This window comes from Glandiceps talaboti, chromosome 3 (genome assembly GCF_964340395.1).
Source record: "Glandiceps talaboti chromosome 3, keGlaTala1.1, whole genome shotgun sequence".
NCBI lineage: Eukaryota > Metazoa > Hemichordata > Enteropneusta > Spengelidae > Glandiceps > Glandiceps talaboti.
Window position 1 is genome coordinate 18,196,144 of NC_135551.1, and position 20,003 is coordinate 18,216,146.

At 35.2% G+C, this 20,003-nt stretch overlaps 1 protein-coding gene across 2 annotated transcripts in view; it reads right to left on the minus strand.

Moving 5' to 3' along the window:
• Positions 1-1,412: 1,412 nt before the first annotated feature.
• The window catches only part of LOC144454024 (X-linked retinitis pigmentosa GTPase regulator-like), a 48,068-nt gene continuing 29,477 nt past the window's right edge, over positions 1,413-20,003 (minus strand). Inside the window, exons 13-17 of one of the 2 annotated variants that reach the window (XM_078145430.1) lie at positions 10,613-10,690; positions 9,676-9,829; positions 5,796-6,275; positions 5,150-5,331; positions 1,413-2,378 (exon numbers count right to left, since the gene is read on the minus strand). In XM_078145430.1, coding sequence (XP_078001556.1) covers positions 2,289-2,378; positions 5,150-5,331; positions 5,796-6,275; positions 9,676-9,829; positions 10,613-10,690 — 984 coding nt within the window. In that variant the 3' untranslated portion in view covers positions 1,413-2,288. Of the gene's footprint in view, positions 2,397-5,149; positions 5,332-5,795; positions 6,276-9,675; positions 9,830-10,612; positions 10,691-20,003 lie in introns of both variants that reach the window. The other variant, XM_078145429.1, reaches the window with a different exon arrangement.

A 20,003-nucleotide genomic window follows, 5' to 3' on the forward strand; every position in this document is an offset into this window, starting at 1 on the left:
TTTGATATTAGGATGCAAAAGTATGTGAATGACACATACACACACATATCCAATATGGTATGTTTATCTTTCTGCCAAGTTTGAATGAAATTGACCTGTGCACGGTTGGACATGTACAGACACACACACACATACACACTCGCTCACTCAAAGACGAATGTAGCCCATTGGTATACCATGAGACTTGAAGAGATTTGAAGGTACAGTAGGACGTGAGACAATAATTACAAGCTTAACATTTATATGAAATATATAATACACCACCAACATTTTGTTAACAAGGAATTTTTACTTAAAAACTTAGTTCCATAGCTCACACTACATCAAGGCTCCAAAGAGTAATCTTGTTCTTTTTGACAAGTTATCTTCACTATACAAGCGATTGGAAAAATGAAAGTCATATATACAATGTTCATTAATTTTTAACTCATCTGTACAATTATCAAATACATATACATAAAAGTATTTCATTTTATACAAAACTTACAAGTTCTCTTTCAGATGTTGGCTATTACAAATGGAAGTAGTCAAATTAGAAAGAGAAATTATCAACATTTACAGATGAAGGTTGGAGACATGATCGCATTCTCCACCTGTTGAATAGCATTTTAAGGCATTAGAAATTAAATCCTGCAGAATTAATGCTATGTGGTCCACCTGAGTCCCTACACATTGATGGTTCCATACTGGAAAATTTAAACACATTTATAAAAGGGAGTTTAACCTTTTGACTTTGTACACACTTGGGTTTTACCCAGTAATTAACAGAAAACAGAATAATGAAGCAAGAACATTCTCATGACAATAAGACCAGCAAGTTTTACAGATTATTGAGACTGCAAAGAAACTAAAAATGTGGCTTTGACTTTGAAAAGTAGTTCCAGTTTCATAACCTTTGACATAGCAAGGGATTGTGGGAAATCTAAGATGGCTGTATAAAAGGTTGTACAAAATTGTTTGTTTAAAAACCAGTAGAAAAGGAAGCAGTTACACCTACAAATAAATTTCTCTCATAGTGTTCGTAATTTCAGTTCAGCTCAATATGTAGAACCTAATGAATTCAGAGAGCAGGACACTTCCACAAGGTTGCAAACTAGGAAGGAATAGTATTAGTAGGGAGATTATTTTCTGAAAACTTTGTTGAGCAATTTGAAGAGAGAATTTGATATTTGAACTATATTCTGAGTTACAACTCTCAGCAGATAACATGTAAAAAAGTCAACTGTACTATTTATATGTAGCAGGGGTTTACTAAAGCCAAGAAGTTAACAATTTCCAAAGTACATTTGTGAGGTGATGATGGGCATTGGTTTTGAGATTACTTTTTGCCATACTGTGATGTAAAATAAAATAACATGTGAGAATGAAGTGATACACCTCTACACCCCCACCCACCTACCCACCCACCCACCACCACCGACGATGCTGACAAGATGTCGGTGAAAATTTGGGACTTGCTTTTAAGAATTATTTTGACTCTGCGAGTAGAAATTCATTACTAAATAAAATAAACATATTTTTATTAAACTGTGGAAAGAGAGATTGAATAGATGTCATATTTGTTGTAAAATGAAGAAAAAAAATTATTGATTTATCTATGCTTATGAGTTAATCATTCTGGCTACTGTATTTCAACTACCTGTGTGTACTAAAAAAAATACATGTATTGGGGACATACAGTATTGAACACACAGAGTTCAACTTAAATATAGTTCCTACTGTAAGAGAGCTTGACGCAAATTTTAGAATAATGTTCTCAATCATCAGAGTTGTTTTTTTTACTTATAAAGTTGAAGTAAACATATAATTTAAATTTTCCAGTATGAGACTATTTTTCATAACATACATTTTTCTTTTGCAAAAAATATTGTTAAAACTGATAATTTTCTCCCAAAAGGACAATTAATTTAAGTAGTTTTACGGAAGAAATAGATTCTAATGCATTATTTCATGAAAAATTTGAGTGATTTTCATATTTAAGAACTCTAAAAATTGAGAACAAAAATATTTGTATGAGCACAGCTCATGCCAATGGATGGAATATACATAAATTACAAAATCAATTCACATCAAAATGCAACATATAATCTTCATAATTTGCTAGAATTATGATTGACACATCTTTTTACTGCTTTCTAATATCTGATTTGTTGTGGCAAAGAATCTTGCCACACTTTGATGTGCTGAATGTTCTGATTGGTCAGGGGTGACATGATTGACAGTTGGAACACAGTTCTAACTCATTTGCATATCATGTCATAACCAATGAAATATCTAGTGATAGACAGTTAAAGTATGGTACACGTTCGACTAGTCTTCTCGCCCTGCTGTTGTTTGGCTTGCTCCTCTTGTTTTTTCATGTCTTCGGCCGCTTTGCTCTTTTGCCAAAATTTCCACTGTGGGATTTAAAAGATGACAAACAATTCATTATTAAAACTCAAATAAGAATGATTACACAGTTTGAGGAAAAATGTTTACAGTAAATGTGTGTAAGAAAAAAGATGCAGTGCAGATGACACATCACATGGTCCATTTCATTGGATCTCAATGTATGGGTAATTTCAGAAATGCTGGAAAACCTATATGTTACAATATTTGTACATCATTATGCCTAGTTAAAGCCCCTGTCCAGACTCTACTATGTACCCATGGTCAGGATTAAAGTTCCTGTCCAGACTCCTCTGTACCCATGGCTAGGGGTAGAACTCCTGCCCAGACTCTACTCTGTACCCATGGTCAGGGTTAGCCCCTGTCCAGACTCCTCTGTACCCATTGCTAGGGGTAGAGCTCCTGTCCAGACTTTCCTATGTACCCATGGTCAGAGTTAAAGCCTGTCCCCTATATACCCATGGTCACAATTAGGGTATGGACGACTACACAAATACATTTACAGGGATCTTACTGGACACAGAGCTTTAACAAGGGTGAGTCGATTAATACTGTATAGTTTGAAGAATGGTGAGATGGAAGAGAATTTGTAGGAGCAGACTGTGCAGGCTGAACAGTACATAAGTTACAACATTTATGTGTGGGCTGACAATGATTCCATGCTGTGAAGACATACATGTACATACATAGATATTTGCCAGTAAATTCCTTTAAGCTGAAGATCTTGCAGCTCTTGTACAGAAATGCATTATGAACAGAATATGCAAGTACTCCATAGCTATTCCAAGTCAAGCATTTGTACTTTGTGAAAGTGTCATCTAATATGACCATCTGAAGTGTGGGTTGTAATTTGTACAACAATGTACAACAATTAGCAGTTTTATCAAGTGATACCCGTCAAAATTGAAACCTTCACTGACAACTGTGTCTGTTAAATTTGTAGTTGGGTGACATAGTGTGTTCAAAATACATGAATGATACAAAAAACTGCAAAGCATCAAACTCAGCAAACATTTGACATTAAAATAAAGCCCCACTAGGTACAACTGGAACAACATTTTTTGTAATTTTTGTTCTCTCAATAGTGACAATGACAGTTTCAGATTACTAAGGCAGACATAAACTAAAACTATTGTTTCCACATGTTGCTCTAAGCCACTGAATGGATTTGGCATAATTATGCTCACCACCTTAGGAGTTTCTGATAAGTAGTTTTTCCTCACCAACTTGACATGTATCCATATTGAAAAGCAGGAGCTTTAGTTTACATCTAACTGTGTCAAGACCTCAATTGCCACTGTAGTAGTTTATAGTCATTATGTTGTCACACTTAGTGAAGTTGGTCAGAGTGCATAGCAATCATAAAACCTAAATTTTGCTGTGTGTCAGTGTTGTGTCAAATTGGCTTTATAGTGGGCACAATTTACAATTTGTTGGAACTCTCAAGAAATCAGGTTCATACCCGATTACTATTTACATACAGACATCAAGCCGCTGTTCACAAGTACCATTGAGTACAAAACCTGATGTAATTCAGTGATCAAAAGGATTGAACTGTTGTAAGTAAAGGTTGTTTTTTTTGCAATCCACAAAAATTAACAAAAAATAATGAAATGTTATAACTAATGGGGCTTTAGCAAGCAGATTTCAAAGAGGAGAATAAGGCAATCATCAATACTAAAAGATATTGTGCGAGCGAATTGTAGGTGTGCAAACTGTGAGAGAACATTATGGTGCATCACACAAAGAAGACAAATCACAATATGATATACTTACTCATTGGTTGACATCAGAAATAGAACAGAATGAGGATGAAAATGATATGAACAAAAAGAAAAAAAAAATATAGACAACATATTGGTTATTATGTATGCATTATAAAAATTAAAATACACTGTAGTAACTGTTATGAATGCAAATGTAAGCTACCATTATGAGTATCATTATAGTGGCCTTTCTGGTCCCAAGCTTTACTGCATGCAGAAATGTTACCTCTGATATTAATATTTTATCTGGTCAAATTTTCAACTTTCAGATTCCATTCTTTTGGCACATGATTTTATTGATAAAAAGGCTTCAGTTTTGCTTTCATAACAATTTTTAAACTGTGTGTAGTCAATGTTGATTGAAGTTTATTACATTTAAAATAAAATTTCTACTACTGAACTATGGACAAACATTTGATATGTATATTTAAATCGAGAAAGGAACAAAACATACAGTTTGAAGGTATAGTTACAGATGACAACCCACCACATGCCCATGCTACAGCCCCCCCCCCCCCCTCCACACACACACACAGAATGTGCAGCCTTTAATAACTGAACTTGGTGGATCATTCACAGTGTAACTTAGAACCAGCAAGGTCTCTTGATAACTATTGCTACCTCTACCATGTTCCCAACATAGCATGCATGTGTGTATGATGCAAGTTGTATAATATGGCTGAGCAACTTATGAATTCAACTTTCTTGGCATTTTAAGGTGTAAACATTGAATTGCTCAAGGACTTCACAGGAGTGGTGTGACATTCCAGAACTGTCATTGACTTTCTATGAGTGCATTAACTTTATGTGTATGATTTCTATTGTTCATGAGTACGATTTTGTGGTAAAAGTTTGGGCAAAACGACATCACAGTGACAAATACCACTCAGTCTGGTAAAAACTTTTAACACAAAGTCACTGGGTCCTTGACTGAATGAGGGTACTAATGCCAGTGGTACAGTAATCAAATGGAATACTGAGAATTCAAGTATTACCTTTGCTGGTGATTCTGCTGCTTTGGCCTTTTCTTTGTCTTTCTGTTTATTTTTTATTTCATCTTCATCTTCTGAATCATCCTCATCATCATCATCATCTTCAATTTTCTTGGAAGACTTCTTAGATTGACTTTTACCAAATATGTCAACTTTGTTCTTCTGTTTGGCTTTCGCGCTTGGATCTACAGAAAGCAAGGGTATGTCTTGTGTTTGTGTTAAGTTTGAATGTTTCATGATGGACACATAAACATTAGCTCTTGATTCTTGAAATCATAGGCAGATATCGTAAGAACAGTATCCCATTGTGAAGATTGAGTATTTTGGGTAATATCTCTAAGATAAATGTTTTATAATTACTTCAAAGATGGAAATACATATTAGATAAAATAATTTCTTGGTAGAACAACACTACTAGAGATAATACTGTCTGATGAATAATTTGCAATCCTTTTGTATATTTGCCGAATTGTAAATTAATTAGAGCAAACTAGTGACAAAGTGTCTAGGTATATGTACAAATATAACCATGTATAGCTTTTGAAAAGTAGTGTGGAAATAACAGTAAAGTACAAAAATACAATCATGACAAACAGCTAATCAAAAGATGATAAATGATGAAGTTAAGTTGCCATGGTGATTTGTCTACCTTCTTCCTCACTCTCCTCATCATCCTCATCACTATCATCATAATCTACCATCTTCTTCTTCTTCTTTTTGGCAGCAGCTTCTTTCTTCTTAGCTTCTTCTCTAGCCTTTGCTTTTTTAGCCTCTTCTTTCGCTTTCTTTTCCCTTTCTTTTGACTTGCTTTTTGGCAATTCCTCCTCCTCTGACTCTTCTTCATCTTCATCATCATCATCATCATCATCATCCTCATCATCTTCATCTTCATCATCATCATCATCATCATCATCATCCTCATCTTCAGACTCCACTTTCTTCTTCTTTGCTGCAGCTTTTTTCTTTTCTTCCTCTTTCTTCCTTTTTTCCTCCTCCTTTTTCTTCTTTTCCTCCTCTTTCTTTTTCAGTTCTTCCTCCTTTTTCCTCTTTTTTTCCTCTTCCTTTTCTTTCTTTAATCTTTCTTTCTCGGCCTTTTCTTTTTCCTTTCGTTCTTTTTCAAGCTGTTTCTCTGGGTATTGATAATAATGTATATTAATTACTAACTGCAGTGAGTAACTGAGAGCCACTAACCTTTACCTGTATCTTCTTCTGATCAATGAAATTGATCATCTGTTCTAACTCACTAACATCTAGTTGTAACTCTTCCATTGGTCAGTCTGTTCTAACTCACTATCATCTACAGTTGTAACTCTTCCATTGGTCAGTCTGTTCTAACTCACTATCATCTACAGTTGTAACTCTTAGATTGGTCTGTCTGTTCTAACTCGCCATCATCTACAGTTGTAACTCTTCCATTGGTCAGTCTGTTCTAACTCACTATCATCTACAGTTGTAACTCTTAGATTGGTCTGTCTGTTCTAACTCGCCATCATCTACAGTTGTAACTCTTAGATTGGTCTGTCTGTTCTAACTCACTATCATCTACAGTTGTAACTCTTCCATTGGTCATCTGTTCTAACTCACCATTATCTACAGTTGTAACTCTTAGATTGGTCTGTCTGTTCTAACTCACTATCATCTACAGTTGTAACTCTTCCATTGGTCATCTGTTCTAACTCACCATTATCTACAGTTGTAACTCTTAGATTGGTCAGTCTGTTCTAACTCACTATCATCTACAGTTGTAACTCTTAGATTGGTCAGTCTGTTCTCACTCACTATCATCTACAGTTGTAACTCTTCCATTGGTCAGTCTATTCTAACTCACTATCATCTACAGTTGTAACTTTTCCATTGTCATCTGTTCTAACTCACTATCATCTACAGTTGTAACTCTTCCATTGTCATCTGTTCTAACTCACTATCATCTACAGTTGTAACTCTTAGATTGGTCAGTCTGTTCTCACTCACTATCATCTACAGTTGTAACTCTTCCATTGGTCAGTCTATTCTAACTCACTATCATCTACAGTTGTAACTTTTCCATTGTCATCTGTTCTAACTCACTATCATCTACAGTTGTAACTCTTCCATTGTCATCTGTTCTAACTCACTATCATCTACAGTTGTAACTCTTAGATTGGTCAGTCTGTTCTAACTCACTATCATCTACAGTTGTAACTCTTCCATTGGTCAGTCTGTTCTAACTCACTATCATCTACATGTAACTCTTCCATAGGTCAGTCTGTTCTAACTCACTATCATCTACAGTTGTAACTCTTCCATTGGTCAGTCTATTCTAACTCACTATCATATACAGTTGTAACTCTTCCATTGTCATCTGTTCTAACTCACTATCATCTACAGTTGTAACTCTTCCATAGGTCAGTCTGTTCTAACTCACTATCATATACAGTTGTAACTCTTCCATTGGTCAGTCTATTCTAACTCACTATCATCTACAGTTGTAACTCTTCCATAGGTCAGTCTGTTCTAACTCACTATCATCTACAGTTGTAACTCTTCCATTGTCATCTGTTCTAACTCACTATCATCTACAGTTGTAACTCTTCCATTGTCATCTGTTCTAACTCACTATCATCTACAGTTGTAACTCTTCCATTATCATCTGTTCTAACTCACTACCATCTACAGTTGTAACTCTTCCATTGTCATCTGTTCTAACTCACTATCATCTACAGTTGTAACTCTTCCATAGGTCAGTCTGTTCTAACTCACTATCATCTACAGTTGTAACTCTTCCATAGGTCAGTCTGTTCTAACTCACTATCATCTACAGTTGTAACTCTTCCACTGTCATCTGTTCTAACCCACTATCATCTACAGTTGTAACTCTTCCATTGTCATCTGTTCTAACTCACTATCATCTACAGTTGTAACTCTTCCATTGTCATCTGTTCTAACTCACTATTATCTACAGTTGTAACTCTTCCATTGGTCAGTCTGTTCTAACTCACTATCACCTACAGTTGTAACTTTTCCATAGGTCAGTCTGTTCTAATTCACTATCACCTACAGTTGTAACTCTTCCATTGGTCAGTCTGTTCTAACTCACTATCATCTACAGTTGTAACTCTTAGATTGGCCAGTCTGTTCTAATTCACTATCACCTACAGTTATAACTCTTCCATAGGTCAGTCTGTTCTAACTCACTATCATCTACAGTTGTAACTCTTAGATTGGCCAGTCTGTTCTAACTCACTATCATCTACAGTTGTAACTCTTAGATTGGTCAGTCTGTTCTAACTCACTATCATCTACAGTTGTAACTCTTAGATTGGTCAGTCTGTTCTTACTCACTATCACCTACAGTTGTAACCTTTCCATAGGTCAGTCTGTTCTAATTCACTATCACCTACAGTTATAACTCTTCCATAAGTCAGTCTGTTCTAATTCACTATCACCTACAGTTGTAACTCTTAGATTGGTCAATCTGTTCTAATTCACTACCATCTACAGTTGTAACTCTTCCATTGGTCAGTCTGTTCTAACTCACTATCATCTACAGTTGAACTCTTCCATTGGTCAATCTGTTCTAATTCACTATCACCTACAGTTATAACTCTTCCATAAGTCAGTCTGTTCTAACTCACTATCACCTACAGTTGTAACTCTTCCATAAGTCAGTCTGTTCTAACTCACTATCACCTACAGTTATAACTCTTCCATAAGTCAGTCTGTTCTAACTCACTATCACCTACAGTTGTAACTCTTAGATTGGTCAATCTGTTCTAATTCACTATCACCTACAGTTATAACTCTTCCATTGGTCAGTCTGTTCTAACTCACTATCATCTACAGTTGAACTCTTCCATTGGTCAATCTGTTCTAATTCACTATCACCTACAGTTATAACTCTTCCATTGGTCAGTCTGTGCTAACTCACTATCATCTACAGTTGTAACTCTTAGATTGGTCAGTCTATTCTAACTCACTATCATCTACAGTTGTAACTCTTAGATTGGTCAGTCTGTTCTAACTCACTATCATCTACAGTTGTAACTCTTCCATCGGTCAGTCTGTTCTAACTCACTATCATATACAGTTGTAACTCTTCCATTGTCATCTGTTCTAACTCACTACCATCTACAGTTGTAACTCTTCCATAGGTCAGTCTGTTCTAATTCACTATCACCTACAGTTGTAACTTTTCCATAGGTCAGCCTATTCTAATTCACTATCACCTACAGTTATAACTTTTCCATAGGTCAGTCTGTTCTAATTCACTATCACCTACAGTTATAACTGGGCCAAGGGTAAAAACTACCATCAATTTACAGACACATTATTGTGCCAATTTTAGAGATATTAAAACTGACTAATTAAACCATTGAAAGATTAAGGCCCATAGTACTAATAGAAGGACCAAAATGTTGTGTTCATTTCTAATTGAACATTCAAAAGTACTGTAACTATATATTTTACTGTCCCATTGACTTTGAACCTATGAACAGTATATTTTGCTACTGTACAATGTAAGTAACATGGTTATATATTCATATACATACGTTTCTCTTTTTCTTTCTTGGCTTTCTCTTTCTCACGTTTCTTCCTCTCTTTAGGATCCAAGTCTTCAAGATCAGTTCCATCACTTTCCTCCTCTTCATCCTCATCATCACCATCTTTGTCTTCCTCATCATCTTCCTTATCTTTTGTCTTTTGCTATGAAAGACACGTAGAAATGATGTTCCTTCTTTTTTCAATTACAGAAGATTGTGTGTACATAGTATGGAATGTTGTCAGTATCTTTGACTTTTTGCACAGTGTGTTTCTGAGTTTTTGATTGAGATGAGAAATAGTTCCAAGTTTATTACTGTTACCCTCTAGCTAAATTCAGATACAATTATTGGGAAGAAGCAATTTTTTTTCAGATTTTAAACTTTTTGATCACCTGCACTGTCACTCAAGTTCTCAAACCTTACCAACGGACTATAAAGTGTTGTTCTATGAATACTAGCTTTGTAGACATGAATGTGGATAAGCCTGACAATATAGTAATATACATAATATAAAGTACTGTAAATTAGGACAATCACTCACAGAGATGTGAGATAACTAAATGTAATAACAAAACATATTCTATGAATTTGGAATCATAATGGGTGAACAGTTAAGGCGACTGGATTGAAATCTGCAAGTTAGTGGTTCAAGCCTTGCCATTGTCATTTGTTTTCCCTAATGGCTAAAGTCTGTACGCAAGATTTGAACCATGATTGGTGCCCAGTCAACCCTGCTGTATAACTGGGACTTGGTAGGACAGTGATTGCTATGTGAATGCTTTAATCCTACATGCTTACAAAGGCTGCAATGGATTGCAAGCTTCACAGTAAGTTAACGAAGCTATACAGGTCAGTTGTGATGGCATGGATTTATGGCAGGTGTAATAATTGTATGGTGCAATTCACATAAAGGTGAACTTTATTATTATTATACTGTGAATAATACCTTTTTAAGAGTCTCCTCCCCATCATCTTCATCATCACTATCTTCTTCCTCTGATGACTCTGATTCTTCTATTTTTTTCTACAGAAAAAGTGACAGAAACCACATATATGAAATGAACAATAAGTCAGCAGAGACAAACTGTGTACTATGTATACCTGAATGTGAAACAAAATGGATTGTAAGGTTCTAATATGAATTTCTTTCAGGAGACAATTTACAGAATTTTCTGTCAAGTTTCTTAGAAATGAGTGTCAAAATGAAGGGTACAAAAATACTAAATTATTGAAACTTTTCAATCTTTTAAATGACCATTTGTAAACTCATTGGGGTTGCATAGGCAATCAATAAGGATAAAATAATGAAAATGTCTTCAGAGTAATTATGTGAAATTTAAGTGTGTAACTTTTCTTGAAGAAATCATATTTCAGCATACATGCATTTCAATAATTACAGTATGTAATTTCACTCAATCTGACAGGTCTACGAAAGTACCAATTAGTAGACAACATGGTAAACAGTTTTATAGTTCAATGAGTTTGCTTGCTCCTAAGAAACTGTGAATTGAGTTTGACAAATTCTTGCCTGTCTTGTGGCGTGACAAGACAAGTGTGACTCTATAATATCTTTCTATCATCAACTCCTGCAATGCTACTTCAAAAGTCCTATTTTTATAAAAAAGAATTGACAATAGAATATAACGTGTGCATGCAGATATGGACATGAATTAAAAGAACAATATGAATACTAGTCAATGGAATATAAAGCATATATGTAGTCAAAGCTCTTGAAGGGGAAAGCCACTCTGTGAACTTAAGGTATTTTCATATACTTTGGGTTCTGGAGTCATTTTAATGATTTCACATCACACGAATTTCACTCAATTGCCAACACACTGAATATTCATGGCTCCTTTTTTTGCATATTTCTTTCAGATAAATAAACATGACTATTGATTCAGTGTGCATCCAATTGATAGTCATGTCTGCTAAGACTTATAATGCAATTGTTTATTTTCAAGAGTGGCATTCCCTTTTGAAAACTGCGCACAACATAGCAATCACACTCTTCACACTATTGAGTAGACAGGCGAGGCAGATCTTGAATTCATTATACATTCACATGCATTATGGTAGAGATGTAAGGCAATGTGGTCACACTTCAATAGAAAACAGCATGTCAGAGATTTATTATTTTGTACATGAAAATACAATATGTCAAGTATACACCATGAAACTGCTAGGAGAAATGACATGAAGACCACTGAAAGTACAAAGAAAGCTACGGTTATACTCTTGTTACAAGGACTAGTAGAGTGAAGGGTGAATACAATCTTCAGACACAGTTCCCTTTTTATAAATGTACGACACAAACAGTGTGGATGACAATGGAAGCTAACAAAGACAAGGTAAGTTATGACTTTGCATTTTTAACATCTGAAATAGAATGAAACCAGGATATGACAGCTGTAATGATGAAGCATAATATCATCAGTGCACCCTCTAAACAAGTTTGATATGACATGGACTAACAGCAATTTTTTTGTGACACACCAACATTTGGTATTCCCATCCCTTACTTTGTGGTGACTCACAAGAAAACCCCCTTTTGACATTTTGACCCTTATAATAAAAAATGCTGTCTTTTATTAGAGGATACACTGATAATAATGCAATGAAACAAATACAAATGTATTGCCAAGAGCATCTCTCAAGCTTTACCTCACATGTTTTATGAACTAGGCAGTCATTAAGTTAACATTATGGAGTGTTACATAGCTAGGAAGAGTTAAATGGTGCAAGGGATTATATTGTAGCCTACATTTTCAAAGTTATAAAACTACATGTATATTAACATTGCCATAGAAAAGTTTGCAATGGAAAATTAAGAATTGGCAGGGGAAAATTACACTGATATACATAATTATATATAGCTGCTGATAGCCTGACATATGTGGCCCATCTCCATTGCACATTCGCTGCCTGTCTGTCTTTTTCTGTCTCTCTCATTGTCCATCTCTGTCCCTCCCTTCCCTTGTCTCCCATTGCCCATCTGTATGTCTGTGTCTTTCTGTCTCTTCCTTGTCTCTCATTGCCCATTTATGTCTGTCTGTCTGTCACTGTCTGTCTGTCTGTCTGTCTTTTTCTCACTCCCTTCCCATCTCTAATTGCCCATCTGTGTGTGTGTGTGTGTGTGTGTGTGTGTGTGTGTCTGTCTGTCTATCTCTCCCTTCCTGTCTCTCATTGCCCATCTGTGTGTGTGTGTGTGTGTGTGTGTGTGTGTCTCTTTCTGTATCTTCCTTCCCCTGTCTCTCATTGCCCATCTCTCCCTGCCTGTCTTCCATATCTGAACACAATGAAATAGCATTAGCTGCTTTACTTCAGAATGTCTAATGTGCTTACGAATATCATATTGACAGGTAAAGGTTGAGAAGGAAGAGTTTCACATTAAATATTATGACAAACAACATATAAAAGTGCCTGAAGTGAAGCGCCACTATTTCTCAATGAATACCTCTGGTAATTTTTCAGTAGCTCCAGCAGATGATAAGCTAGTAACTGCATCATTTGAAACAACTGTAGTTGTTGTTGCAGGAGGGTGAGCAGCAGCAACACTAGCTGCAGCAACAGGTACTATCTCTGTTTCTTCAACCTATTACAAAACATGTGAGTGGTAAAAGTAAGCAAATTGGCAAGTGATTGGTTTGTTAGTGGGTTAGTAATGATCTGGCTGTATCATGGATAGGTTTTCACTGAAACTAATTTGATTAGATTTAATGTTGTATTGTTACCAATACAGTTGCCTATAAATACAGATGTGAATTGCAGGAAAAAGTATACTTCTAATGGTGAAGATGGTATTTCTTTCTGTTGCACTGTGTATATTTCATTACACAGGATCTAACCTGTGTACTTGCTTGAACTGAGACTCGACTATTATAATACTTTTGTTCATTATCCAGCTTTTCCTGGTAGCAATTCAATCTGTTATTACATTTTAAAATGTCCACATAACCTCATTGAGAGTGGTTGCAATGGCGAGTGGTTACATTATGTCAGACTGTTCTATTATTCAAATGAAGTCATTAGGTAAATGTACACATATAACTCCAATGAACACGAGTTAACATCACAAGTGTAATAATTTACTTGAAATGCTAATATCATGTAAATTTCTATGAGCATTCTAATAACGGTTTTGGGGTTTGGCTAAAATAAGCAAATGGATTGAAATTGCTACCAAACAAGATTGATAGAGAATGAGCATAGTGTAGTCACAGATCAGGCAGCAAGTAGACAAACTACACAGGATCTTCTATATGAGATTCATACAGAGAATATGACAGTCCTGTCCAGACTATTCTCTCTTGTTATGATTGAGGGTCGATAAAGTATTAAGTGCATAACTACACAATCATTGAATCAATACACAACTATATATTTCCCATTACTTCCCTGTTTTTTGTAATCTCGCCTTAAACAAAGTTTGATTACACTATTCTGAAGTATGTTCCTATCTCCTTTTAGCTAGTTTTTAGTTTATTTTAGATTTGTAAATTTGTGCAGTGTATTCCTATGAGCTAGAGTTCTTGAAATAAACTCTTCTTACATCTATAAAATAGTTGGGTGAAAGTTTAATGTCAACTAAGATTGACAGCAACATGCATACAAGTAAGAGAGTCACATCATTTAAAAGTAAGAAGTCAAACAAAACAACAATAAATTCACTGAAAATGCAAAGCGTGTTAATTAAAGCAATACAGTGGAAAAGCCACTGATTATGCATTACTTTGCATAAAGTATGCAAACCCCTGGCTAGCAAACTCCCAAAGGCCACTCCTTAGGCATTTACTTATAACACATCTGCATACAATGCATTAATCTGCATATAATCAGCATGAAACACCTGGACATCTATATCGCAAACCTCCACCACCAACAGCAGTAGACACATATAGTGACACTACCTGTTGAACTACAATTGTAGTAACTCCCTTTGTCTTTTCATCACTTTTTATCTCCTTTGACTTTTTATCGGGGGAAGGAGCTCTCTTGTCTTGTGTTGTCTTTATTGTTTGCTCCGTCAATCTTTGTTTCTTAAAGTGTGCTCTATCTTTAATCTCATCCTCTGATGACAATGGTGGAGAATCCGTCTCATCATCAGATGATGATGATGGGGAATCTGCCCCATCAGACGAACTGTTAAATTTCTGCATCAAATTTTAATGTGCAAAGTGAAAGAGTGGGAAAGAAGAGTGTAAGATTAGGGTTAGTGCATAAGTACATGTGTAAGTTTAATGTGCAAGGTTTATTTATTTCTGTTTGTAGTGAACACATCATGTTACCTCCACATGTCAGTATTGAACACTGTCCTACAATAACATGCAAATCACTGGTTGGGAAAACAAACATAGAATTCTGTTCGATTATGATTAAGGTGCGCCCTCTAAGCCAATTTGACACGCCACAGCCACTGATGCACACATTTTCTAGTGACGCACCAAAATTTGGTGTTCCCATATCTCTTACTTTATGGTGAGTCACAAGAAATTCCAGTTTTTGTCATTTTTCTCATTTTGACTCACAAAAACAAAATTTGGCTATCAGTAGTGGGCACACTGTTCCTTAACAACTGCAGTAATTGAGCTTATGGCTTACTAAGACAAAAACTAAAACTATTGTTGCATGTTGACATATTAAAGTAATCTGTAAGGTACGCCGTGACTGGGTGCCCTCACACACACACACATGGTCAACCCTAGAGCATACCTCACGGTGAGGGTGGAGCGACATGATTTATCTGACAGTCTAATTTGTAAGCTATAATATGGACTTTGGTTTAATAGGGCTCCTGATGACATTTGTAATCTTGCAGTGTACATTTTGAGGACTTTTAGTGTTTACACTATCCTCATCACAGAGTAATCATATCCACACAAGAGGCACAGCTATCAACTATTTGTTTAAATCTACCACATCAAACAACAATAGTTTTAGTTTGTGTCTGTCTTAGTAAATCAAAACCTCGATTTCCACTGTATTAACATTTTCAAATTGTTATTATTATGTATGCATTTAAATGTAGTTATACCACCAAATACTTGATCCTTAATAAAGTAGTCCTGAAAAAAGAGCCAATACTTTGTTCTGAACTGAAAGCAATTGAATCAGATTGTTTTAGTTTTATACTTGATTTGATTGCTGTAAATTAGTATAATGGTAAACAGTGGAAATGCTTAAATGCGTTGGTGTTGGCTGTGTACATTTTAATTGGAGAATGCCATAGTGATAAGCTCATAAGTACAATTGGCATACGTAATCCATGATGAAGCATGACTTGTCAAGATTTTAAGGTTTATTCCACAATCTTATCATTTGATGTTGTGTATTACACTGTAAAACTAACATTATTGGTATAATACTATATAAAGGTGATTCTTGATGAACAGAATAACAAATTTATGGAAGAAAGCTGACATTGAATATACATGACTGCAAAGTTATAGGATTTCCCATCAAAGTGAGTAAATTTGCCAACATTATATAATGATGCTGTTAGTAACTATTACATTAATTAAGGAAGGGCTGAAGATATGAAACCTAGTTGCTATAAAAAATATTTATGTATGATTTCTATGATAACCACATACAAGTTTCCACAGCTGCCACAATATTCCCATAGTTACAATCAGTAATGCATGCTGCCCAATCACTGACAAGCCAACTTTTATGGTAACCACAAACAATTCCTGTGTCTACAAAGTTCCAATGATGTATAATGTGCAATTCAAAAGCCCATTTTATGATGACCATAAACTATTTGTATATTTCCAACAAACATTTCCATGGAAACAACAAATGATATATGATGCTCCATCTAAATTCCCATTCTAAGGTATAAACAATTGTTTTGCATTTATACCACATGACAATTTTTATATGCTTCTCTTTCTATGAAGGCCAATTACTGCAAACCTATATTTTTTGCCACTACCAAATTTTGCGATTTTACAGCCTTCTGCTAGTTCTCAAAGCCTATTTTTTTAATTAATTACCAGATTAGTATATTGTGCTCATTCGTGTACATCAAGAAAGCATTTTAGTCACTAGTTATTTTTAATTAATATTTGTGTTTTCCAGCAAAATGAATGAAAATAAATCTTTTAGCAAACATTTCCAGGTTTGCTGCAGTACGTATGGTAATTACAGGCAACATAAGCATGGCAACCTATTTTTCCATGGAAACAGTCACCCTTGACAGCGAATGATCATAATAGTTCAATCAGTGATACCTCTCTCAATCGTTGTTTCCTTTGTGGAGGTCTAGTAGTTTGCAGTTGCTGTACTTTGAAAGGATAGCTAGCTATCTCTTTTCTGTCATCTGAGGATGGGGAAGACTCATCTGAAGATGTGCTATCTTCTGCTACCTTCAAATGATGTATGTGATAGAAGAACGTGATAGATTCGTATTCAAGGGCAAGATCACAAAAACTATACATATATGTACGAATAGTCATCACTAGTAGTCACGAGTCCTCACTAGTTAGGACAAGTAATTATGATGTACTGTGATCGCAACATCGTCCAACCCCCTAACTAGTCATCAAACATCATCATCTTAGTTAGGTTTGACTCACTTAACAAAACATGCAGATAGAAACATATGTGAAAATGTCTTCTGAAAAGCAGTTATGTACTTCTGCAGGTTTGTAGTCAAAATATGGACTCAAATAACTAAACAGCAGAAAATGTTGTTGACCCATCATGAACAGAGACCAAGGATACCAACTATCATCATATTATTCCGCCAGTCCAGAGGAAGACATCAACCCTGAATAATTAGATATTTGTGTCATCATGGTCTGTAGTAGACAGATCAAAACGTCACATTCGTTTCCAATTTTAATACCGTCCAAAGTAACTATATTGTACTGCCCAATGTTGTTGTCACTGTGCCAAAAAATCAGTTAGAAAACACTCAAAACTTAGTCAAACATGGTGTTGGAATGTCTATGGTTATAGAATATTATATACATTAAAAGGTACAGAGAGACACAGCAAGGGAAGAAAGAGGCAAGAAAGCACCCAAAATAGATAGCAAACTAAATTTAGCGTGCAAATAGTACCTCATTGCCCAGAGATTCATTAAGTTCAGCTTTAGCCCACTCATGTTTCATCTTTAATTCCTCTTGTAATTGTTTCACCTTTATATGCACAGCGATGGCAGGCAGAGAAAAGAGATGTAAATGGTAATGTTATATAAAAGAACTGTGATGTCTATATTATATAAAGAATATTACAATTATGTAAAAGATAATGGAGAAATTTTTACAAGATACAATGTAGTACATGACGATAGTTTAATAGAAGTAAGCATGAGAGTTTGGTTTCTAAGAGAAATGGATTTCAAAAAAAGCACTGCAAATTTCTTACTGCTAGTAAAAAATATTGATCTTTTTGAGGTTCTGGATATAATTGTAACACATGCCAGTTAAGATGTCAAACACACAAACAATTGAACAGACTGACATTCCAATGTAGAGGGTATCAATAACTGTTACAACAAATAAACATCATACACTTAGACGAGAGGGAAAATGCAAATATACTGATATGGTACTCGTCACAGAAGTGAAAATACCAAATAACATCAACAGCAAACCAGGAACGGGAGGAGAATAAACAGAGGTAATCAAAATTTAAATAGGAGCATAGAACAGTGACATGATGTCATATGTTTAAGAAATCAAGGTGATATGATGTCATAAGGTTTAAGAAATCAAGGTGATATGATGTCATAAGGTTTACGAAATCAAGGTGATATGATGTCATGATATTGTAGAAATCGAGGTGATATGATGTCATAAGGCTTAAGAAATCAAGGTGATATGATGTCATAAGGTTTACGAAATCAAGGTGATATGATGTCATGATATTTTAGAAATCGAGGTGATATGATGTCATAAGGCTTAAGAAATCAAGGTGATATGATGTCATAAGGTTTACGAAATCAAGGTGATATGATGTCATGATATTTTAGAAATCGAGGTGATATGATGTCATAAGGTTTACGAAATCAAGGTGATATGATGTCATGATATTTTAGAAATCGAGGTGATATGATGTCATAAGGCTTAAGAAATCAAGGTGATATGAAGTCATAAGGTTTACGAAATCAAGGTGATATGATGTCATGATATTTTAGAAATCGAGGTGATATGATGTCAGAAGGTTTAAGAAATCAAGGTGATATGATGTCATAAGGTTTACGAAATCAAGGTGATATGATGTCATGATATTTTAGAAATCAAGGTGATATGTCATAATAGTAAAGATATCAAGGTGATATGTCATAATGGTAAAGATATCAAGGTGATATGTCATACTGGTAAAGATATCAAGGTGATAGCCTGTTGTCCACAGCACTGTTCAGACAAACCAACATAAACTTCACAATCTATTCTACCTCTTCCTCCTCCTCTTTGGATTTCATATTTCCCTCATCTTCTTCCTCACTATGCCCCTTCTCCTCATCATCATCACTAGAGTCCCAACTCTCAAGTAACTCATTCTTAGTTACCTTATGTTTGCATGGAAGGACAAATCAGAACCCATGTCAATGAAACCAAAACACCCAATCCTTTGTACTTGAAGTCTCAGTATTTTCTCATTACATTATTAGTATTACATACTCAATGTATGTTGTTGTACAAGTGTGCATAAAATAAAATGTGTATATCAGTGTGTGCAACACAGTGTTCCACTCAAACCACTGGTGGCACTCTTCCATGAAAATACACTGAAACATGGCCAAGTTAAAAAGTAGAATACTCAACTAACGTTTGCACATAATACATATTACTGACTGAGAATTACATACAGTGACTGCATGATGTCAGTAGACTTATACACAGGCATGCATATCTGTTAGACGTTGATCATTTCACCATTTCTTCAATTTCAAAACTTGGTCCTTGAACTATTATTCAATTGAGCAAAATTATATTTATAATGACAGTTTTTTATTTGAATTTATCCCCAAGTACGAGGCTAGTGGTATCACATAGTCAGTGCATGCAAGTTTCAGCGCGATTACATATGATGTTATGCTTGCTGAGTTCTTCTGTCCCTGTTCTGTCTCTCCCAAGTATTTACGAGATGTATGGACCATGAAGTCATGAATTTCAAACATGTAGATCTTGTGTGTTCTCATCAAAATTCTTTCTCACAACAACAACAACAACAACAACAACAACAACAACAACAACAACAACAACAACAACAACTGATGATGATACTGTCACCATTCAATAATTTTCTGACAATTTTGTTCCACAAGCAAACGCAAAGGTTAATTCAACTGCCAAATACATGTATATGGTGCTCCGCGGGGA